Genomic DNA, 26042 nt, shown 5'->3' with positions numbered 1-26042 from the left:
TTTAATGGTTCCACCTTAATATTTTTATATGCAGAGTGATGAAAAGAATCGATTTATGTCAACAGAAATGCATGTTTCCGTTTAAAAGATAAGTGCAAGCGCAATATGCACTCGTACCGCTGTACTAAAACAATAGATTCTATCGTGAAAAGATAGTCCCCATTCCGAAGTTCAACTATTCTCTGCATCGATTGTTTGCATCTATGCTTGGAAATGTGTTACAGCTTGCCCCAGTTTCTAGAATCACCCGGTATGTACCCCAATAAATGTACGCAATTGTATCCAGTAGCTGTTATTATCTACAAAGTACAATGGTGGTGAATATTTTTCACTTTATATCTTTGTTTTAGACGAAACCTAGTCTCCATATTTTCCAGGCTATTTTATTATCCCCTAAAATATGATACCCTGCGAATTACAAAATAGTTTCACGAGTTGCAAGACGATTTCTTTACTTTGAAAATTTTTGTTGACCATTAATGTCGCAACGAGTTGAATAAATAGTAATCTGATGGGACAATATCCGGGGAATAAGGTATTAATTACACAAAAGTCTCCAATCAGAATCGTATAGCTATTTTTACATTTTTCCCCCAAACATGTGATTAAGCGTTATGATGGATAACGAATCCTTTTCGATTTAAATTCCGACCCTTACAATCGTGTGCAATATCTTTTGGAATTGACGTTTTCATTAGATTGTAGGAGTTGGTAATAAATAACATCTTGAGAATCCCACCAACCAAACAGCAAGAGTTTATGTAGGTGTACCCCTGCTTTTGCTACCCTTCGAGCGTTTCTTTCAGGATTCTCTACTACTACAACATCTACTACTCGTCTGTGATCACAATTCTTTTAAAAAATAACTCTATATTATTCTAATTAAAAAATAACCGATTTTGCTCTGCAATTTCTTAAACTTTCGAATATTAAACACACTAGAAATTTCATATACCTGAATATTACGATTTGAATATACCGAGGCACGAATAATATTGTCATCCATCATCTAGATAGTAAACGATCATCCTGAACATTTTTCATCTTCCAAGCAATAACTCTTCTTTTCAAAATCTGCTTGAATCCTACGTGAAGAAGTATACAATTGAGGAGAAATATTCTCTTCCGAATAAACGATTAAGAAATAAATTATGAATGTTCCTAAGAACAGTATTGCAAAGGTATACTAAACAAATTATGCTCTTAAAAGATTGACTATGAATTGTTTGTATCTTCTTTCCTAGTTTCTAAAATCATGATACTTCATGCGACAGAATACCTCTAGGAAATATTGAAATATGAGATGACATGTGAAACTTGGTTGCATCGAAACCAAAGCAATTAATTGCCATCATTAAAGCTAAAGTGGACATCATTCTGAATTAATCGCGTATATTCGCGTTGACTGGTACTTTGATAGATACACAACTGTTCTAAGCCATATCTCAAATATGAAACATCGAATATATGAATGTTTCAATTAATTTTCGCTTCGTACAACGTAGGTATAAGATTTGTTGACTAAGTTCCCTGTATTACTATAATAGTTTAAAAGATTTACCGATCACTTCCTCCACAAACTGTATTTGTAGATTTAGCATTTTAAGAATCGTTCGCGAAAGCCTATTAAATGGCAAGCATCGGACTTGGCAATCCGTATCCTTGTAAGGGGAAGCTGTACAATATTCCGCGAATGGTGTGTGTCCTTCTCTTGCGCTGTGTTGTAACAACTTCGTGGAATCACAGCAAATGTAATTTTGCGCGGAAGAAGCAAAGTTGCCCGATGACGTCCGTCGTCGATTAATCAGCTTTCTAGCGTGAAGTCGTACTCGCTGACGAGCAAATAGTCGTGGGCAGATCGTGGGAAACGTTCGAGCACCGCGAGTGGTTTCTACCGGGTGGTTTCTACATAGAATTCACCGACTCGGTCGGCAGCTCCCCATGAACACTAGGGCGCAAGCTTGACATGGGGGAGCTTGCGAGCCATACGCTCGACGGCCAGCCCTGTTTTCAAACAGTCGTCGGGATTGCGTGAGTGCTTCGCGGTCGTTCCAGACCGTAGGGCCGAGGAGTTCTCGTTCTCCTCGATGTCGAAGTACCACGGGAAGATATGACACGAAGAAACATGGATGGAAATGAAAACGCGAGCATAGTGCACCTCTACTGATCGTTTTTTATTATGTCGAGCAGTACGAAACTCGAGATCTATCGATATATATCGCGAGCGTGTGGCACGAGAGTTTGAAAACAGTGATCGATGTGAAATTTTATGAAAAATGACTGTTTAAAGATACCATAGAGTCAATTGAATATTTTTGATGGATACTGAATAAATTACCGCGTCAAATATTCTTAGAATCTCAAGTTTCTAATTTAGGTGACAATTTTTCCTTTGTTTTAATTGATGGTATTTCGAATCATCGAGATAAGATCTACGATGCAGCGTTGATGTGTCTTCTAGATGTCGCGAAGTTTTACTTCTTGAAATAAAAAGTGATATTTAAGCGGCAATCGTCCACGATAGAAGATAGCGGAGACATTTAGAGGAGCCGTCGCGGTATTCCTGAAGGTAAAATACGTCGATCGTATCTCGAACACGTTTCGTGTTACTTGTAAGTGTTTGCGTAGCGTTCCCTAGAGGACAATACCACCGGTACATAAAAGTTTCTAAGATTCGAGACCGGCTAAACTGAAATTTACTCTCCTCCGAATCACCTGTGCAACTTTTCCTATTTCTCGCCGACCTCGAATACACCTGTCCGTAGTTTATCAATCGATCTATCGATAGTCGTCGCTTGTTTATCGTGTTTATCGGAAAGCAGCGAATGGAATAGGTTACTTTAAGACGAAACGATTTCTCGTAATAGAAAGAAATGAAGAAAATAAGAATACCCATCATTTTTATTCTACTTTCTTATCTTCCTAAAAATTGAAGATTATTTCAACTCAACTTGTTACATTCCTTTTGCTCAAAAATTTAGAAATATCTGTAATACCTTCTTCCACGGTTTCTGTAACATTGTCATACGTATTATTTTTACTTTTTAGCCTACATTAAAAGCCTGATTTAATATCAATTAAAATCTTATTTCGAAAAATTCCTAAAAGGAGTATCCAATATAGGTGAAAAAATTGAAACAAATACGCCATTGCTTTAAAAGTTGTAAATGAAGCTTAATTTTGTTCATGTGTTATGAACGTTTGTACGTAACTTTTTTAATTGTGCTACTCCTCCAGCTTCCTTTTATATTTAAAAGAATGATGAATACTTTCGTATGAAACACTTTATTTCAAATTCTTAGGAACGAAATAATCTGTGTACAAGCAAGATTGAAGAGTGAAAGTACCAAAGGAACTAAGCATCAAAGAAAAAAATATCTTATTTAATAAAGCGTAAATAAAAATTATATAAACACGTATATTTTCTTCTCAGAACATTTCGATCTATATTGTGAATCTTTTTCAAACAACACATTTGTAATCTATAATTCAGAATTAACATTGAATAAACGTACAGTGGTGCGTTTTGATCTACGACCTTTTAACAACATAAAAAACAACTGCGTGTCTATCTCTAATTTATCAAGTAAGTCATTAGGTCATACAGTAAGAGTAATAGAAAAATATACTTTGCCATTTTAGCATCACAGAATCCGTAACCGTATACAGTTATTAATTCTAAAATTGTCCTTTAAATTATTCATTCTTTAAATAAGTTTTGCTGTCGACAAATATAAAAAATGATAAGTATACACTCGTAAAAAAGTTTTATAATTTAAAAACTAATGAGAACTTTGACTCATATTTATTAGGACATTTTTTTTTTCTATTGATCAGTACTACATGTTTCTGAAATACTACAATGTTAAGCATTCTATGTTTAATTGCTGACAAATTGCTTTTCTCTATGGTTCCTGATAATGTAGCACTTAATTACGAAAGAAGTTCAATTTGTCTAATGATCTACTTAGTCCTTTTGGTGTTTGCACCCTATAATTATTGAATTGTGTAGTACTACTCCATATTACCATATTTACTACGTCGCAGATTACTAAGGACACGATATTCTCATGCTAAAATCGATAAATTCTACGACTTGAAAGTCTTTTCAAATCTGAGTTTTCCACCGATGCATCGCAATTGCGTTTAAGAAACCTCCTAACGTTTAGTAAAGCGAGAAAGTTTCCCCGAATCGATAGGTATTATTCTCGAATGGCCGTTAAGTGATCGTCCCTTGCGCGGTAATGGGATTACGAGTATCTAATTGCACGTCATCCGATGGAGTACGCCTGTTTACACTAGCGCTGCTCCTAATGAAGTTAAAACCCGGTAATTGCCATAAGTGCATTACGGCTGACACGTAGATAGCATGGACAGTAAAAAAAATGGAGACAGGGCAAACGTAGGGAGGTGGACAGGAAAAATAGACTGAAACTGTCGATGTAGAAGGTGTCTAGGGTAATCAGTGACTATTGATAATCACAAGAAATATGCGATTGTTCAGATTTGGAATCTTTGCCAAACATGTACACAATATTTTAAAAGTTACTTTGTCGATAAACTTGAAATTAGAGTATGTTATAGAAAACTACGTATCTAAAGAGTGAACCTCTATCAGCCAAAGATATTGAATATTTTCATTTTTTGTTTCTTTTTTTGACTATGCTAAAAAAGAGAGGAAATCAGAAAACAGAATATTTGAGATATTAGCTTCATGAACATTTGCTCGATATATAAACTAGTTTAAGTTAATAATTTGTTCACCAATTTTATATACATTTACTAATTTGAATTCCTATCCAATTATTCCTTCCTTGAAAAAACATGTATAAAGTACTTTCAATTTTCGGTTTGAAGTATCAACTGATTTAAATGAAATGCCATATTCATTGTCAATCAATGAATGGCAGTACTAGCCGTCTGCTTTGTCACCAAGAATGAACGAGGCGGCCGATCGAATTCCTGGATCACGATTCGAGTCATGATCTCTCGTTCCGGTTTAACTAATTCAACTCTCCAAACTATCGAAGAATTTCTCCTATCCAAACCCTTTGTTATAATGTAAAGCTCACACTACGAGTCATTGATCGACGCACATTTTCAAGTAGTCCTTCCTAATCTTGTATTGTTCGATATGTACTTTCTATTCGTTTTCGTAATTCTGTGCACATTTATGGACAATTAATAAACTACAGTTTTATAAGTGTTTCCATTAAACAAATATAAGACAACTTAATTTTCTTGCACTTCTATTAAAAAAATCCAAAACATTGAAAAATTCGAGCATTGTTTTAAGCTATCTATACTAAGCCATTCGAATCTTGAACTTTACTTTTTAAACACTCTGTATACTACAACATCATATTTCCCACATTTAATCGACCAAATGACACGCCAATGCTGTCCATTTCGTAGGATTGAATCAATAATTTCCAAGATTGCTTGGCCTTTACCGAGTTTAAGATTCATAGGAACGATGACTCAGATCTTCAGAAAAGTCGAGGGTCACGCGTTACGAGTTTTAGACGAAGGACTGTACGTGAAACGAGCTAGCAGATGTTCAGAAGAGAGAGGGAGAGAAAGAGAAGGTTACCCACTTCTACATCTAAGTCTGTACATCTGCGAGGGGTTACTCGACACCATGAACTTTTCCTCTTCGATGGTAGATTTCTGGGAAAAATTCCCTTCGAAGCAAATTCTGATAGTAACGTTAGCTGATATATTCTTCCAAACATTCCCCAAGTTATCCATATATTTATGAAGTTTCAACGTAATAAAACGTTTTACTGAGTATTGGCAATAAAATGTGCCCTATCATAAGTGTTCACTGTGTTATAAAAAAACCGATCGTCAACGTTGTGTTAGAACTATAAAGAGAATTGTTCGAATAAAAAAAACAGCCGTTTCTTTGTGTCCGAGTTGGATCTGAATCGAGTTTTAGCTTTCTTATGGAAAATTTTATGTAACTGGAAAATAATTTTCAAACGACCATAATTCCTAAAATAGTGAATGTAATTCGTTGAAACTTTTTTAGTTAATAGAACTACTGGAAATCTACAAAAAAATATTAAACATAATTATTGTAGAACGTTATATAAATTTGTTAAATGCTAATGACGAATTTTTCAGAAAAATCGATAGGGAGTAGATGTCTAAATTTTTCGGCGAAAAAAAAATTTCAAATCGTTTTAGAAAAATTATCTTTGATTGCAGGAGTTAATTAGAAGCATTTTTGACGGAAACAGATACTCTCGAAATGCTACGCATTTTTGAGAAAAAAAATTTCCTTGAAATTTCATACAAATCATTAAAAAGTCACAACCCTTAAACTGAAAATTTGTGCCAAAATGACCCTGCATCCGAATTAGATCTCTATCGCGTGTCAGGCTTCGGACCTTATGTAAAACTTGTACGTATAACTGAAAAATCAATGCTTCGCACGACCTTTTATAGTGAAGACGATATCAACTTTATCGCGGGTAAACACTTTTTATTTCGAGTACCATGTCATGAATTCGCGATACAAAATCGATCGGTAGACCGAAAACATAATTCATAATGGAAAGGAAATAATTTTCTGCGCGATCGCTGACGTCGTTAGATGGAATTTTCGTGGCGCGTGGAGCCGTCGAATCGATGAAACGTAAAGGTTCGTCCGTGAGAAATTTATTTGCGTGGGCGAGCGACCAAAACACCTGTTGTAAAGCGTCCTCGGACTTATGAAATTCAGCGGCGCGGCAACAATCTCAAAAAAAAATTCACAACGAAACAAACGCGTACGCGTGTCAGTCTACGAATTAAATTGTATCTTTCGAAGCCTCGCTTCTTTCGCGCGTAGAAAACAAATCGATTCGAGCGAGCAACAAGTTTCGTCGCTTAATTTAAAAATGAATGCAACAGGCTCGCGTCTATGATTCTCTTGAGCTCGAACCAGTCGGTCAATCGAATTTTCCTGGACGGTTAAAGAAATCTATAAGAAGAAATAAATAGTATTGCGTCTAGAGGTTTCAATCACATCGAATTTACCACAATGTATCTACTTGCTAACCATCTTAAGTAAACAATTACACCTATATTTTTTCAGTTCTTACTTATATTTAAAATTTTTTAATTGATACTAAATGTCCACATTTTCATACCAATTTCTTCCGTTTGTTTTGCACAATTGAATTACATGTTTTTGCAAAATACAAACAATTACTTTCTGCATATCGAAGAAGACCAAACTAGGGCCTGAGACAATTACTTACAATAAAATATGCTCGTTTAGACTGCGTTTATTATCATTTGGATAGCAAATAAATTCAAGAAAAAATCTTTCTCACAGTCCAATCAAATTATTCCGACCACAAAACTATTAGCAAAAAGAAAATTAAATCGATCGATTGCAATTTGTTTCCAGACCAGAAAATTGTATTTCGCTTCGTAAGTGAAGAGGGCTATTCTATCGTGTACAGCGTGCACCTACCAACCCCATAAAGGACGTATCGATGATAACTAGAAGTTCTGTGCAGGAACAGTCAGGGCCACGTAGTTTGAAATGTCGGCGAGCTTGAAGTGAATCTATACTTCATGAAAAATCACGCGGATTAATCCGTACAGAGATCACCGTTGAAGGACGCTGAAAGGGGAAGAAGGGAAACACGTGATCTGATTGGATACTCGCGATGGGCCGGAAGCATAAACGTCGCCTGATACCGGAACAGGATCGCAGGATATGCGGCAGTATCTGTTTCTGTCAGTTCACAATTGTCATCAGCTGCGTCGCGCTGGTTTATCTGAGTGTGGCAATCTACATGCCGTCCCACAGGTAAATGACAAGGCTGCATCGATTAATTGACCAAGGTCGATCGTAATGAAGTTACGACTCGTCCGGCCTTAATTTCCTCGGAGATCTATAACACGTTGTTCGACCTTGACTCTACCTAACTTAAGGGGATTTCCTCGTGTCTCGGGTAAAAAAAATTGATTCCTCTTTTTTACGTTTTCTAAAATACATATAGAATAATCCTTTAAAAATAAGAGACATCATTCATAAATGTAATCAATATATAACGTTCAAATAACACTACTTTCAATTGTCGTAAGTTTCCTTTCGATTAAAGTTTTCTTATTTTACAAAGTGTACATTTTTAAGCGCTACTATATAGGTGAAAAATAACATTTTTTTAAATTGCGTTTATACGCACGAAAAATAAATTGTACTGCAATTTTATTAATTTTATGCAATTCTTATGAATGCCTCATGTTGAATAATAATGAATTTGTTTTTTTACATTTCCGTTTAGCGGATGAGTGGAAATCGTATTCATCGAATACGATGATATTTTCGATGTATAACTCGTTAATTATTACAGGAAAATTCACGAAATAATTTACATAATATATTCGCAAGTGTGTTAATTAGCAAAGCAGGTTTCAGTTTGATATTTAGCGGACTTTATCAAATAAAATCCCAAACATTTTCCCTTTTTCGCCTCGAGATACAAAGAAATCCCATTAAGAGGAATTTTTCGTAAAAATCGAAAAATCTTGAATAATCTAGGAAAATTCTACTTTCATTCAAATTTACGTATTCGTTAAGAATATATACTCATACTTCTAATTAGTCTTTCTTTCCGATTTTTGCAATATTAAAAATGATATTTGTTTAATAATTTAATTAACGTCACGAGTCAAGATTTATCGTCGAAAAATTCATTCCACTGAGTGCACGGAATATCGTGTTCCGTCATGCGATATCCAAAGTGCCTTGGGGGAAATATTAATGAAGTCGATGCAATTAATTCCAGAGCCTTTCACGCGGGGATCGATCCAGATCCAGTCATGTGCCAAACCATTAATACCACCTTAGCTAATAATTGTGGCTGGGCGAGTTGCGGGGAATGGTGCTTAACAAGAACCACCGGATTTTGCCCTCAGATTCACGCAACCGTAAGGAGGAATGGCACGGACATCATTTTCGAGAACTGTACGAAATTTAACAGTATAGCTTGCCCACAGGTATGCATTAGCATCAAGTTTCAAATCTAAACTTAGCGAAATTAATTTAATTCTCTAAAGATTTAGCAAAATGCACGAATTCATTTATCCCTTCTGAAGAAAATGCACTATTAAATTTCTTACAACAAATTTTCAAAAACGAATACATAACAACAAAGTGAATTTTTCTCAAACTTATCGGACTACTGAAACTCTTATAAAACAGTAACTTGAACATTCTCTAGAAATGTAAATAAAAGGAATTTATAACGATTTGTAAACCTTCTAGAAACATTTATCAATCTTATATAATTTTTATTAATGTAACTTTAAGTATCTTATATAATTTGCAAAGCAATATACGTCGACAAATATAACGAGAAAAGTCGAAGTATGTTTGACACGCATGAGTAATAAACGCGAATGAAATAATACGTAATAAGAGAATGGCAGAGCGCCAGCGAAAGAAATTCTCTGTGGTCAGACATATTTTGTATCCAGTACGATAGAAACTCCTTTCCAATCAAACTTGCAAACATGTAAGTAGTATTTCATTAAAAGAAATTAATAATAACATCCCCCAAAATTCTTGAATACTCACTTTAAAATTAAAAAAAAATGTCTTATATTTTGTAACTTTTTGTAATATTTTATGGGGGCCACTCTGTGTGTTGTTTACGCTTCTTTCACAGTCCATTTATTTTAAAACTTTAGGAGCATATAAATTTCCTTTAATATGTTACGATTTTTGAATTTTTCATACCTATTTTATAGGTTTTCCCCTTATGTTCGTTGTTAAACGATATTTTTCAAACTTCTGTCGGAACTGTAGCACCCTAGGCAAACAAATAGGTATCCAGAAGACCCTGTGATATTTACTCCCGCAGTGGATGCAACACCGACTAAATTGATCGGAAAAACTTTAAAACTATGCTTCCCGCAGGAGCGTGCGGAAAAATAAGGTTTACGGATCACAAAACACTTGTTAAAGGCGGAATGAATTTCGCCGTCGACAACAATTTTCCATCATTTTCCTTGAAATCGAAGCTATGTGTCTCGAATTCGTTGGTTGTAACAATATCTAATATGATGGCAAAATAATTTCTTTTCTCATTTTACACTCTTTCGTTATTTGTGATTTCGATAATCTAGAATTTCTAGATGCCAAAATAAGACGAAAATCAAAAATATCAATTTTTTGATTGAGACTTCGTTAAAAACGTATTAAAAAGTTAAATTAAAATATTTCAAATCATTCACGAAAAAATTATTTTTGGTTGTGAGGGTCAATTACAATCATTTTTGGTCAATAGACATACCCCCGAATTCCTACGCACATTCGAGAAAAAAATTCCTTACCGAAAATGTAATGTCTGACCATACATTGATATGTTTCACTGAAATTTCATGCGTATGTTTAAAACATCATAACTCCTGAACGGATTGGAGGATTTTCATGTTCAAAAAGGCAAACAACGCGTATTTTAGTGGAGAATATGCAGAAATTCCAAGAATATTCGAAAACTTATACCTTGACCCCGTAAAGTGAGAAAAACCCCATAATAATGGTCCAATTTTCAAACGCCCATAACTCCTACAACAGTCAATGGATCTCATTGAAATTTAGTCTGGAAGTAGAGCTCATGGATACCTACAAAAAAGTATTAAACAACTTTTCTGTGCAGCGTTAAACAAATTTATTAAAAATGAAAACTTTAATAACTTTAAACGTTAATAACTTTTTAACGAAGCCTCAATCAACAAATTGGTATTCTTGATTTTCGTCTTATATTGGCCTCTAGAATCTCCTATTAAAGTTTCTCCCAGGGGTGGTCGAACACCCTCTATATTTACATTTAAGATCCATTTATATCGATAGTATTTTATCATTATTTCTATTTGTTCACAAATATGTGTAATTAGCAGTATATCGACAGAACTCATTTTGCAGTGATGGTGATTGTATTAGAGGGAGAAAATAATATAATACGAAGTAGAAACAGAAAATGGAGTACCCAATAATGTCCGTATAAATGAACAAAACGATAATTATATTAGAAATACTTGTTTCGTAAATATTTACCATTGTAACTGATTGAACAAAACACAAATGCGAAAACAATGATCGTAGCATATAACAAAATAGAAGAAATAATTGCCAATGCAATTAGTAATGAAATCGATCAATCGTTTCTGATACGAATTAATTCTGGTTCGCTGTACAGTATATGGCTATCTCTCGTATTAAATTCGAACCGACATTTATTTTTCGCTCTCCCGCGAACGTACAATACCCCATGCGATCAAATTACTCGCGACAAGAGCTCGAACATCAGCTATTACAGATACCCACGCAGACCGCCATTATCGCAGCTTTGCCTCTCAGAATTTTATTTCCCCGTGTCAACTGCAAAGTCGATCTCCACGTAGCATCCACTTCACCCTTATTGTTCGCTCCAATCGGGCGTATTGCGTCTTCCGTGAGAAGTAATTCATAGGGCTGCGTCAACGGTCGCGCTAAAACACTATTCTCCGGAGTTCCCGTATTTCTCGTGACAAAAGAGTCGATCAACCGTACGGTTCGAAAGCGGCGACTGCGTTTTTAATTAGCCGTGGGACAAGTGGTACGTCAAACGTTGCTTCACGAAGAGATTTCCATTACTTCGTCGCGCTTAAGATATTGACCATTCCGGGAAAGTAATAAAACTAAAAGCCACTCGATAGCAAAACTAGTAATTTATCTAATTATCGGTCGAATTATTTGTTACAAAATTTGGAAAATGAATATTACTTAAATCATGATTTGAAGAAAACGAGTGAGATTTCACTTCATAAGGGATTTAAAAGATCAAAAATATTGTGGATTATAGATATTGTTCTACGAACGAAACACCAGCCGATATACTAACGAAACCAGTAGAACAAAAGTAAAGCTGAAAGATGTGGATTCAGCAATTAACAAGTTATTATTACTGCTATCGTTGTTGAGGCAACGGATTCATTGATATGAATTGAAGAAATAGCTGGCCAATATTTTTTGTAGAATGTGGATACTCTGGATAATCAAACCCTGGTTAATAGATGCTTTATTGTATCTAAAAATAAAGTGTGGTGTTCTAGGATTAACGACGTTAACTTTAATTCGTTTTACCACGATGTTTTTGCGGACAGAATTCTGGCTAATGTAATCGGGAGTAGAAGAGTCGGTAAAAAAAGCTATTGTTCGCGGATCGAGTACCTTTCGCGCAAAGTGCTTTCTGAAACGACCAATCTGATACATTGGGGAGGCGAGAAAAGGAAAGAACGAATAGTTTCGAAAGGGTAACTCAACCGAGAGACGGCGTTGATCAGCGTTCTACCGCGAGGCGCAATTACTTAGCGTTCTCGATTATTTACGCGTCGGACATGTCGTGCAACGGTCTGACGGAAATTTCTCGAACAAAAACCAAGTTCCCGCGCATATAAAGCCATAAATGATATCGCAGAGTTTAGCTAATGTAATGAACATACCCTGTCGTACGTTACTTTGATGCGGTAACCTTGTTACCTGCTACCGTAACCCTCGCGATCTAGTTCAACGTCTTGAATTACTTTCTAATGGCTCGTGTCCTATTCATCCACCGCGCCTTTTATCGATCAACTTTTAGTGCTGCGCATCGTGTTTAGGAATCGAATTTAGAGCTTCGAATGGAATAGTTGAAAGTATGGATAGGAATTCTGATTCTCGAATCAATAAAAGTTAAAGATTTCTGGCGCACGATGTCTGTAATTAGATAGTGTTTGGCAATATTTATTCGAGGTAGGTGAACTCCATTCTGGATCAATACAATTCAACGTATTTCGATTCACAGGGTCATTCAACGAGTAAAAAGACGAACGTCTGAAGTTGTAAAAATATCTAAATGAGAGATACTGATTTCTCTTCAAACAAGATTTCTGGTTTTAGAAAATGCAAAATTGTCTGAATTTTAATGCCTATAGTTGTTTATACTTCACATTAGCTCTCCCTCGCAGCAGAATCTGTGTTATCTATTGGTAAATTTTTTATTATAGTGATCAGTACGTGGCCAGGAACCAATAAAACAAACCTACAAATAATCATCAATCATCCTGAGTTTCTATCGTGAGAAAAAGTGCGTTAGGCAGCAGAATCTAGATTACACTCGGGGGATTGCTTCCAAAAATGAAGACTAGATGTTGCGTGACTGATACCTTCGGGGTTAATATCTAGCTGAATCATCCCTAAACTTTTCCAGGACGGCATAAATATACAAAGTAGATTAAGTTAAAAATTATACTATTATCCATTTATTTGCACGAACGTTTATAAACCTGAAATTGTTTATAACTTATGAATTTTAATGTAAAAACTAGTCGTACAAAGCACTCGGAGAGAAGCTTTCCTAAGCACTCTCTACGTCTATAATTTTCAAAATCATTCTTTTAATTAATTATCAGAACAATGAATTTAAAAGCACGAAATATAATTTTTATAATTTTTATAATTTTCAAGAAACTAATGTGAAATCTATATCCTATGTCTGACATATGTTTGACATTTTCTACTTAAAAAAAAGAAAGCGAAATACCCTACAGAAGTAAATAGAAAATTATTAAATTGCTATGTATAAAATCTCATCAGCCCATCGATTCACCAAAATTTTACTAGCAAAGACATTTGGTGGATAGACAAACGACACAATAGAATTTTAACTATTAATGTTGTCTTCTTTATTTTTTCAATCGTTCGAAATCGACTGCTCGTTTCAGGCGAACATGGCTTCCCTGAAAAAGTACAACTGCAACAATGGCAGCGAATGCAGCGTACTCTCCGGAGTTTTCAACTGCAATCTCGGCCACTGCTCGAACACAAGCGAGCTGATGTTGTGCCACTACAAGGCCGACGGCATAGTCGTCGACAGCGAAAAGGACAACATGAAGCTCAACGGCAATTTCAGCTGCCAGAGTTCCAGATGCACGAAAATCAAATACCCGTTCAGCTGCGATCGTTATTGCCCGAAGATCAGCACGTCCGACGTGAACGTGTACCTCATGCAAGACGACAATATCATTACCGCGAAATGCGAACGCGCCGTTGCCCTGAACACAGCTAACGGGAATTTGCCTGGAACCAGGCTGACCGAGCCTGTGAAAGTCTGGGACAACAAGAACGGGAGCATCATAGCCAGCTGCATAGCTGTTAGCAAGGAGAGAAACACCGTGAGGTAAATATTAATTAACAGAGGTAACATATTTTCCGATGCACCATTTTTACATCGCTTTAATCAAAGATAATAATTATTTGAACAACTCAGTATTTGTTATAAGTATATTAAATAAAATATTTGCAATGAGCGTTATTAATGCATAAACTTCTAATTTGAATTAAAATAAGTTCGACATAACTAGAACGCAGAGTTTGAGATCAAATAATAGTAAACTATCACTGTTGCATAACAGCATCTTGATAATTCAGTCAATACTCGCTAACGACATCAATACTCCGCGATAGCTGAAATCACTATAGTGAATCTACTATGAGGGTACCTATACGTTCGAATATACTGCCTATACAGAATCTACAAATTCTATAACACACAGCTTTTTTTTTTATTTAAAAACAATCATTAATTTCGAGTTGATGAAGCATAAAATTATGTTAAACGTAATGCTATGACACAATTTACGAGTAATGCTTTTTTTTTATATTTAAGAATAAATGCAAAATTAATACTTCTTGCAATAGTTTCAGTGATTACACTCAAAGCTACAATCATGAAAAAAGCACTGAGTAAACTCATTATTAAAAAGTTATAACCAAATTAAAGACATTTTCAGCACAATGATCGAACGGTCTAAATGAACGCAGAGCTTGAGGTCAAATTATGATAAACTCAACGGTTGCGTAATACCATCCTGATGGTTCGGTCAATACCGACTAACGACGTCAATCCTTTGCAACAGTAGAGATCACAAATCCATTAGGAGGGAGTTCCACGTTCGAGTAGACTCAATGTGTGGTTACGTAATTAAGACGTCAGGTAGCAAACAGTTCTGCGATTATCCGTATTATTTGGTTGGATGTGTTCAGTGTCAGTGAGCACGAGAGGAAAAGCGACCAAGAGTTCGATGCACTCGGTCGCACCGAGGGTCAACATCTCCGAAGCTATAGGGGCAAAATATTCCCCATTTCACCCTCGTATTTTCTCCCTTTCAATTCCAACGATTCGCAGTTTTCGTCGAAAACCGAGCTACGGTATAAGAAGCGACGGTACACAATGGACTCGTCTCGAAACCACTAAGAATCCTCGCGTCGATCGTGCAATCTCGCGTAAAAGCGATTCACCGTTCTTGAAATTGACTCTCGATCCCGTTATCTCTGAAACTAACACGAAACCTTCTTCGAATCTTCGATAGCGGGACAAGCAACCACGATGAATTACGTAGTAATCGTATTCCCCGGGCTTTAATCAGAATTTAGTTTGTCTACAATCCCGTTCATGGACCAATTTCCATCGATGGGGACCGCGGTCGTCTCCACGAATAATTTTGAGGGAATAATACGCGTGAAATACTGGAATCGATTCTCGACGCGATAACGATAATGCTAAATACGTTTGAAGTTCTAAGATTCTAATGATTTTAAAAAAGCATTTTTAATAGGGTAACAGAACCATTAAAAATAGGTATTTTAGTATATAATTTGAACTTAATATTTCGTCATCGATCAATAACTAACGGGTTTCAATATTTTTTAAAAATTCCCTACTTTTTACAAGAAATCCGGGATCCCAATAGTCACAATCAAAGTAAAGGAAAAGTTATAGGATAACAATTATTTTCTCGACTAAAATATTTTAATTAACCAGTGATCTATAAAATTAATAATAAATTAATGTCACGGTAGAAATAGGAGACGCAGCTCGGAGATGTTAATGCAACCTTGATCGTAGTAGGATGCAAATAATAGTTAGGCTGATGACGTTCATGAAAACAAAATTCATTCGCGTGTTCTGAATTTGTAATTGCATTCTTGCGGGTTGTACACGGTGTCAATTACGCCTTATCGGGGAACGTGTGACATTTCCTTATAGTCGCATTTTTAGAGACTAGAAGACACCGATAAGGGTATTTCCATGGCAACCATTGATCCTGCGACTTTGCCCGATTCACCAGCCGAGAGCCACGTTTTTCTGGCTCGTGTGTTCGCCAAACATTTCTTTTATTTCGATATTTCGTCCCACTTTTTTGCGATCACGAACGTCTCGTTGTTCCGCCGGCGAAACGATCACCGGAGAGAAATAACGAAAAGTTTTTCTATGAACCAACGAAAAACGCCTGTTCCCGAGACTGTATTCGAATTGCTGCGAAAACAGAAGAATCATTCAAAGGATAAAGTAGTAAAAGAAATATGAAATTTATGAGAGACACTGTCTTCAATTGCCACTTGTTTTCAAAACGAAAAACGAAACTCAAACGAAACTGAAGTGGAAAATAGAATCATATTTTGAGATAGATCCTAAAAACTTTATGAAATAAAGGAACTTTATTAATATTGACTTTTTCCCGATACTGCAGTAGTTTCTCGGGGGACAACTGTAAGTAAGATAAATGGCTGTTTCGATCATTTAGAAACTGGTATTTCTTATTGACATGTATGAAAAATTTCTGAGAAATATGTTCCGTTTCCAGCTACCTAATGGAATAAATTTGTACTTTTCCATTAATTTTAACAAAATATTTCACAGTTTAATAAACTCCTGACATTAAATGTGAGAGCTTGTAAAGTTGTCAAAGAAGTATATGTCTATCAGCGTATCTTATTTAAATTTGTCTATTCTTTTATTGTTCAATGAATTTACACAATTTTATATTTAGTGTGAATGAATTCCATAATGAGTCAAACATTAGTAATTCTAATTTTTAGCCGTTTTGCTCGATACAGGTATTTATTTGTTACTTTTAGTGGAAAATGAAAAAGAGTAGTTATGGATAAGACAAAGTTCCTAATGAGGACATTTATTTTACAAAAAAAACTGAAAAATTAAACTTAGAAGTGATCATCGACAAAAACAGCTTTATAAAAAAATAATATTGTATTAATATACTAAGGTGTTTACTAATAACAAACAAATTTACTATACAACGAAAAACTTACTTAACGACCGAAAGTTTCCCACGCACCAAAATATCCCAAGTAATCTTTCGAGCTTGATAACAGCAATTATCTTTGCTGACCATTAAATTAGAGCGCGATTACCGACCCAGTTGATGTTTCGATAAGTAAAAGCTACTTCGCGATTCTTCCAAGTCATTATTCAACATAGTAGTTAGTCTAAAAGGAAAAAATCTTTTTTAACGTTGACGATAGTTAGAAATTATGAAAACTACAATTTTAGGCTTATTGAAGGATATTATACCCCATAAGTAAAAAACATTTGTTCATTTTCTATAAGAGAAAAATTTCAATCAAAATATTCCTATTAATATAATGGAAAATATAAAACTACATTAATAGTTACATTAGTGATTGCAAATTATACGACCATTCTTTTGTGGTTCTCTTCAAATTTACAAAATTCATTCGTTTGTATATATGTATATTAATTTTATTTATAAAAGTATTTTAAAAGCCTAAAGAGATATTTGTATATCTGTTAAACGATATTTTAACATAACTAAATTCTGTGACACTTTTCCAGAATAACTTGCCAAGTGTAATTTATTAACTTCGTAAAGGAAAATATGAAAAGTCAAAAATGAGACGTACACAGTTGTCTTTTTGTATATAAATGATAAATGGTAGTAAAAATGATTTTTCTTCGAATCCTTTTATCCTGAAACTGATAACCTAGTCTTTCCAAGGTTTATCGATCTGTATGTTTTCGACTGTCTGAACATTCAGAAAGATATTCTAAGGGCTGTTTCATAAATCGTATTCCGACTTGTGTTTCGCAGGACAGAGGATTGCGTAAACGGCACCTTGTTAAAGGAAATTCCGGTGCCACAACCATACATCAACTTTACGACCTTTTTGACCATATACGAAAAGAGTTTGCAGAATCCTGTAGATCCCACGAACGCCTACATACCGGCCCAACGAACGCTCACGATCTACAATAATTCTCGTCTCTACATCAACGTTGAAGGTTGCGTTAACACGCTGAAGGGAGAATGTAAAGATTTTCTTGCCACTCATGGTCGAGATGGCGACAATCAGACGGCGCAGAGTAGATATCCCTGCTACTACAACAAGGTAGGTTATTTCCCGACACGCAATCATTCTCCAGTCATCATGAAATATTTGCACGTCTTTGCAAACTTTTGGTTAGTTTAATATTCCAACAACTAACTTCGAAATGCTTCCTTTGCATAGCTATTTACTGAAACTATGTTTAGAATTGTCTATAGTTCCATCTCTGTGTCACCTTTTATCAATTTAATGTAAGGCTATTTTGGAAATATAAAAGCTACCGTTCCGAACTATTGAATAAATTTAATTCTTTGAAAATACTTTTATACTATAAGGAATTTTGAAGTGCCTACATTAAGTCTGTTTTCGACATATGTCCTAAATTAATGTATAAATTAGACTTTTGATCAATTTTCACCCATTGCTTGAAAATGTAAAGACAAAAGTAACTAAATTTAGATTGAAAATACTATTGTATAATGTCTTTTCATAATTTATTTTCAAATTAACGACTCTTTCAAACGCGTGTTTATAAAACAAAGATAAAGTATTCTTTTTATACTTTAAATTTTCAAAATAAAGTATTTTATTTTATATTATGGATTCCAAAAATTAAAATATTTTACTATACACAGTATTATACGCAGTTTCGAGGTATTGTTTCAATTTAATCCGCACGATTTATCCCACGTTACATTACTAATTACTCCAGTGGTTAGTAGCGACGAAAATGCTTGCAGATGCTACCACGAAACATTCTTGCAACAGGATGAAACACGAAACACGTTGAATAAAATATACGCTTGACATCCAATTTCATGGCTTTTCACTGAAAATTCTACGATCATGCACTCGCGAGACCATAGAAAATTTTACCGTGTAATGTCGAGTTTACCTGGATCCGCGTAATGTAAAGTGAAAAGAGAAAAAGTAATTCACGGCGTTGTTATTTCACGAAATTGAAAGACTAATCGTTAGGAGCTGCTGTAACGCGCCGGTGCAAAATGATTTAATTGAAGATCCAATTAATGGAAACGAACAACGGTCCGGATGACAAGTTTTCCTGTCGAGAGATGGAAAACACATTGTTTGCATCGAATAGCATGAAATTCACTCGAATTACTCGTTAAACCACATGCTAAATAAAATAGGCCAGCAGTTACGCAACACCTTTATCTGTACGCCCGTCGAATCGTTCGAAGGCACATCGCCCGTTTCTATTGTTAGCGTAACATGAACTACAGAGTAATTGTGTTCTGGAACAGTAATTTGAAAGGAACGTTCGGATAGAATTTCAATTGTTCCTTGCAATGTTCTAAAGATGAAAATCTTTTTCTACGAAATTTCATTACGAAAGGATTTGATGCTAAATCGAAGTAATTACTTGAAAGTTCAAACGAGCGATACGACGAAACGTCGTTACAGAAATCGGTAAATTGATTTCAAAAGTTGTTTGGACAAATAGAAAAGCGTGATATGCAATTTTCGTATTCAATTGCAGATTTCTTTTAAACGTTACTTAACATTATTATTACCACATACGGATGCATGTTATATAAAAATAATCTTTTCCCAACCAGTGCCAAAAATGACAATTCTCGAATGCTACCCTTCGTGTCCAAAATGGACGTTCCCTTATTTTTCACCGTGTCTTCTGACCACGCATTCGAATCTCATTCTGTTTCAGAACAACTCGTTCTTCGTGGTGGCACGTTTCGATCTCAACAAGACGCGAACGGAATTGCTGATCGCTATAATCGTGCCGTCGGGTCTGTTCGTCATCAGCCTGACGACGTTGGTCATCATAACGCGATCGGTGCAGGTCAGTGTTGGGCAAAATTCAATCGACTTGACGATTAACGATCACGATTAAAATGCATAATCGTTAATTGCTCACAACGATTAGAACGTTATTATTTGTAAAAATAACGAAGTTACAAATGATTTGTCGCGCAGGTGTCGAGTATACAGCAATGATTCGTAAAATCTTTCGTACATCGGAGGTGAAATTCGACACCGTATCGTCTTTTAAATGTCTTTCACTGGACTCTAAGGAGGACCCTCCAAATTGAGAGGGATATAAATGTTCAATTTACGAATCACGTGTTCATTTTAAGAATCATCACTGTAACGATCCCTTCAATCGCCAATTTCCACGAGCAATTATTTCCATTAATTCACTAATATTAATCGCGAGTTACTTCCGGCGACTAAATTTTCAATCGATCCGTTGATCGATCGATCACTCGAACGAAATTAATGCCCAACTCTGGTGTAGGTGGGCGACGACGCTAAGATGCGGTGCCGCTATTGCGTCGACAAGCAGGAGGTCGAAGGTGAGGACAAAGGATTGGTCGAGGCAACGCCCTCGTCGTCTCAGGGTCAGATGAACGAGAACGAGATCAAAAGTATGGCGCTTTAGCAGTTTAAGCCGCCTGGGACGAGCACCGCGCTCCGCTACGAGAGGGTGCCATTGATCGACACCGACGAGGCTGAGGACTCGTTTTAACGGGGACATCGGGCGCCGTTCGGTCTCGATTAAAATTACAGTGGATTTGATCGATGCTCGAGCGAACGTTCCCGCAGATTTTACGCGTTGTTTTCATCGCGCCAAAGGAGGGCACGTTTCGTGGAATCAATGGCGATCGCGTTAAGTGTCAAGTGTACATAGGTGAACGTAGACAGTGATGGAGATTAATCGAGCACTTATGAAAGAACGTCTTCGTGCTTATGGAAAACAGTGCAGGGCCGTGTGTTTCAACACGGCTGACCGAGATACCATCGAAGATGACATTTACGAATTTTAGATAAGAATCGAAACGTTCACTGTGCAACCACTTTGGCCGTATCGCAATATTTACGATGTTAACGACTTTCTGTGTACAATTGTCGACTCCATTGATCATTGTACGTTTGCAACACAGTAAACGAAGATGTAACTAAAAATGTTACGTAAATTTTTGTAAATGCTACTTGGTTACATACCGAAGGGATAAACTGGAAGAGACGTTCTAGAAAAGACTGATTTTTCAGTGAATGTGTACCTTTTTATCAATCTTTGGCGGTGGATTTTTTTATTTATATCTCGACTCGTATGCTTTTGGAATAAACGTAATTATAAAACCTATAAACGTGAAATAAAGATTATAAATATTTGAAAGAAATTGTGAGAGGAAAATGAAATCATTTGTTACTGAAATATGAGAAATAGTTCAAATTAGGCTTTTTATATATCTTTTAATCTATTTCACTATTATTTCGATATTATTATTGTTTTCTATTTATGACTACAATCTTAATCTTATGTTTATGGGCAATGTAGCTGGTTTTAGTCTGAAAATTACTGAAAACACAAGTCGAAACATAATTTAAAGAAATGCTTGTTTAAGACTGCTAATTAGTCGTTATGTAATCCTCCACGAAATTTTTGTTAAATATTGAACTGTGTAAATCATTCGGTGATATGAAATTCGATTGAAATATACACGTTGGTGTATGGAACCGAATATATATAAAATATCATCTTTATGCACTTTCTGGATGAACGCACAAAAACTGTGTTCGAACTTATTATTTTACTGCTTTGAGTATTGCTTGACCATTGCAGAAATCACTTTGTTCGATAAATGGAACCAGCAGAAACGTTTGGTTTAGCACAAATGCTTTCAACAAATGGTAAGTGTCCAGTTAAAAATGGACTAACAAATAGGATGGAATTTTAAGTGGATTTTAGGTCGTCTTCCCAATGAAAAGCATAGGATAGTACGACGAAAATAGAACGTTTACAAAATTACCCACATTAGGGGCCAAAGTAATTATGTAATTATCTAACTGAACGTTCGTATACATTCTGTCTACTCTTTGCATTATCACAGATGCCTTGAATATTTCCTGACTATTTCGTACAATGAATTGATAAAGTAACTTTTAATGCGTACATTAAATGAATCTCACAAGAATTTTTTTACTATAACACGATATTATTTTCTACGAGTCTCTATTTACAAAGATCCTTTTCACCATCGATCGAAAGAACGTTTTTGAATCTAAGATAACCACAAAGACTTATTTTTAACAATCGAACCCTGAACGTAACTCAAATCAAAAAGTCCAAATGAAGTTGATTGAAGCACCGTTTTATAAACTCGCGATATGTACAATTTTATACCATTAAAAGATGATTCTACGCGTAGAAACGTCTACGTCTATAAATATGTTTCCCTTAGTAGAAGAAAGTAGAACAAAAATGGCACACTGACTCGTACGACATCAAAATCGCTCGTTAAGCGTAAAAAATTCATCGTTTCTCCGTGTACGCGATAGTCCAAGGCACGAACAAAATTACCGCGATGCTTTCAATGTACAAAGTAGATTAGAAAACTCGTTGCTAGAAGTTACTGTAAACCTACATACGCGAAAACCGATCTCTTTTCGGATGATCTCAAGTTTCGACCATCAACGAACGTACATTTGCCATTTTTCGCATCTATGGTGTTGTAAAACGAAATATAGAGTATAAAAATTAGTAGATGCTAAACACTAAATTCCATTATTAATATCGTTCCATTTTCTGCGCAATGACTGCCTACGTGTAAAATTACGTAATATATCGCGAAAATGACACAATTTGAAATTAGCAAAGTTTTAGATTTTAGCGAGAACGAAGTCCGAAATTAATATATTTTAGTTGTAAATTGATAATAATTTAATATCAATAGTTTAGTAAGCTGAAGATTTTTAAATACTTATCGTAAAAGATTTTCATTTTTCGATCTACGTAACCCCCAGCAGAAGGCGTAGAATTTTTAATTTTGTACAGTGTAGAGTGTTGTTTAGCTAATAACGATACATCGTTGTGTCGTTCTGTATTTAATATACGAAAATTAAAGCAGGTTGCTATAATCGAATACAGTATATTGTAGATTGATGTAAAAATTTTGTGGCACCGATGTTATTGATTGCGTACACACAAAATTTAAATTGTATCATATATATTTTGTAATCGCTCATTCATCTAAAACGATATTATATATCATCCATAGTGGACACATGAAACTTGTTCGACAGACTTTTCATTAATTAGAAACTTCAACTAGCCAGAAACGATAAAATTCAAAAAAATTAAAAATCAGATAAAGGGAGAAATATTTTATTATGAATATTATAAAATTCAAATTTTTGTTTGCGACTACGAACGAAGTTTAACTAATAGGTGAAACTGTACTTTTAGGCTCTTGATTATGCGTGAACAATGTTAAAGCATGTAGCAATTAATTGATAAGAAACTTAATTCCCGATATATTGTACATTTTCTATTTAAAAAATACATTTTTATTCCGACCCTCTATCCCATGAATAAGAAAGACAATTCCATGTATTATACACGACAAAAAAAAACAGTGTCTTTTCAACGCGTGTAAAATACCCCCAAACCATCAGCGTTATAAATATTCAACTTCATCATGGTCTATGTGCCTTCTTCCGTTTACGCTAAAAGTCGATAAAATATAATCACTCGTGTCTTCGTATAGCGTAACTCTTTCGCTATAAAATAATACGAATCAAAAATATTCTTATAATAAGATGCAGTCGAGCGTAATACTTGGGACTTACATGGAACGAGAGAAATTTTAATTAGGCTTTCACTGTATTATTATAAGCCATAACAAAACGGGCCAAACAAAAAATTATGCAAATTTATAAATATTACAAAGTAAAAAATAACTAATTTTTGAAAGTATTCGATTTAAACAGCGAAAGGGTTCAGTAACATATATCAGGAGTATAATAAATCTACGTTAAACAAATCTATACTTATACGAATAAATGTATACTTCTGTTGTACTCGTTTATCGTCCGAATATATTAATGTATGTATGTATGTATATATGTATGTATGCATCCATGTATGTATGTATCTATGTGTATGTATATGTATATGTATGAAATAACCCGATTTACATGTGTCGTTTATAATAAAATAATTGTTTAACAAAATGTCTTTTAATTGAATTGCTCACTTCGTTCATTCAATTATGTAGTATATGAAACAAATTACTTTAATAGGTACCAGATCTTTTTGCAAGTTCTGAAAAGGATGGAATATATTTTTTTTACGAGTACAGATTTGTTGATATCCTACCAATGCATTGCTAAATAACGATATTGTAAGAGTTGGCAAAAAATAAATTCAATTGGAAACTACGTCCCTAAGTTCTTCGATCAAACTTTCGTATCAATTTACACGCGACTGTTCGTGAAAACTGGTACTTTGCTTTCTTCAAATTATCATCATAGAAAAATTCTTTTACATTTACGTTAATGAAAAAAGATTAACTACGAAAAAATGGCATATCTAGTGGATCGTATACGTGCAAATACACACACGCAATTTGAATAATTTTGTTCGATACACGGACATTGAAAAAATAATGAAACGATTAATTTGCATACTATATAGCAATCCACATTTACAACCGTAAATGCGTCAAACGGTACGTGCTCTTTAGTATCGTTCAGCTTTATATCAGCGTATATCTGAAAGTTTATTTGCGCGAATATAATTGTACACGACATATTGCGTTGCGAGGTATTGATAATCGCCTTTGAATTACGTTTCCTAGCTGAAATTGAAGCCTGGATATAAATAACAATTGTTCCCTATCACGCCACATAAGCCTACAAGATTGTTTTATAGATAATATGTTTAATATAATCATCTGAAAATTTTACGACTGATTTTCTCTATTATGAATTTTCTAGCTACCTACGAGACGAATTATACATTCAACTGCAGTATGGAATTTCTACAAAAATTGATTTTCCTACTAATATGTTGATATAACAATTACTATTTTATTCGTATACAAATTTTTTAAAGGCGTAGAAGTAACCACAGACATCGCGATATCAAAGTAGAATAATAATACCGTGGGTTGCGTGTTCTGCTGCACTTCATGTCGAGGACACGACTTAAAGAAGCTACGGTACGCAAAATAGAGTAGGACGATTGCAAATTATGATGTTCCTATTACGAATAAGATATTTATTTGGATAACGTAAGTTATTGTACGTTTACACTACGCAATATCACGAAACTTTTATCGAATGAAGCAACAAACGACAATATTCAACAATAAAAAGAAAAATCGATACTATTCGAATTTAGTAAATATAAATAAAAATTATAAGCCTCTATTGCATTAAATTTATTTTTTCGTCAAACAAAGAAATTCATACATTGTTATTTATTCATCCATGAATTAATGAATACTTATTCCGAATAATAAATAATTAAACATTCAGATAAAGTAAATAAGAAAAAAATGATAAAATACAAAATACGATTCAAAATATTTAAACTGCAAAGTATATTAATCGATCTCACTCGACGTTATTTTCATTCCCATCATTTTGACGAAGACGGAAACAAAGTTGAATCCCATCGATAGCAATCTGCGTCAAAAGTAGGTCGAGACCGAGTACGTTCTCATTCATGAGTGCTGAATCGATATACTGGCAATTAGAAAAACTTTTATCGCTTGATTTCATTGACAGAAGCACCATAAACGTTTGTTCCTCGTTTTGTTTATAGGCAAATATAAAACCGACGATGTGTGTTTCGTGATACATAGACGAGATGCTAGACAAAGTACAAACCACCGTTAACCTTACACGAAGGGTTGAAACCATCAGATCGATACAGTAATGTAATCAGACCTTGATACAATCTATACGCGTAGCTACGCCCTGACGATCGCTTGAAAAAGAATTCCTAGACTCCATGTTGATGTGAGAAAATGCAATTTCAAATTCGTCTATTAGGAACTGTAAAACAATCTGTGCTATGAGGACTGAAATTGCATTA

At 34.8% G+C, this 26042-nt stretch overlaps 2 protein-coding genes across 3 annotated transcripts in view; one reads left to right on the top strand and one right to left on the bottom strand.

Annotated features, from left to right (window-relative positions):
- LOC143343063 (cilia- and flagella-associated protein 298) overlaps positions 1 to 26042 on the bottom strand; it is a 132744-nt gene that overhangs the window by 91330 nt on the left and 15372 nt on the right. The gene's annotated exons all lie outside the window — the stretch shown is intronic.
- On the top strand, positions 1868 to 24172 carry Teh4 (tipE homolog 4 phospholipid transfer protein). Of its 2 annotated transcripts, none has more exons than XM_076766749.1 (8): positions 1868 to 2569; positions 7403 to 7425; positions 7515 to 7810; positions 8793 to 9003; positions 13753 to 14207; positions 17941 to 18238; positions 19863 to 19997; positions 20454 to 24172. In XM_076766749.1, the coding sequence occupies exons 3-8, from the start codon at positions 7668 to 7670 to the stop codon at positions 20595 to 20597; spliced, it is 1386 nt and encodes a 461-aa protein (XP_076622864.1). In that variant the 5' UTR covers positions 1868 to 2569; positions 7403 to 7425; positions 7515 to 7667; the 3' UTR covers positions 20598 to 24172. The 2 variants fall into 2 exon arrangements, with proteins under 2 accessions (XP_076622864.1, XP_076622865.1); XM_076766750.1 differs by having other exon boundaries at positions 7403 to 7810; positions 20454 to 20511; positions 20601 to 24172.

The sequence above is a fragment of the Colletes latitarsis genome, chromosome 6 (genome assembly GCF_051014445.1).
Source record: "Colletes latitarsis isolate SP2378_abdomen chromosome 6, iyColLati1, whole genome shotgun sequence".
NCBI classification, from domain to species: domain Eukaryota; kingdom Metazoa; phylum Arthropoda; class Insecta; order Hymenoptera; family Colletidae; genus Colletes; species Colletes latitarsis.
This window is presented reverse-complemented; position numbering and strand designations above follow the sequence as displayed.

Excerpts from the sequence above, each read along its gene's own strand:
- Teh4 (XM_076766749.1), top strand. The coding sequence starts at position 7,668 with ATGGGCCGGAAGCATAAACGTCGCCTGATACCGGAACAGGATCGCAGG. Across the intron at positions 7,811-8,792 it reads ATCTACATGCCGTCCCACAG|AGCCTTTCACGCGGGGATCG; the intron begins GTAAATGACAAG and ends AATTAATTCCAG. Across the intron at positions 19,998-20,453 it reads TCATAACGCGATCGGTGCAG|GTGGGCGACGACGCTAAGAT; the intron begins GTCAGTGTTGGG and ends ACTCTGGTGTAG.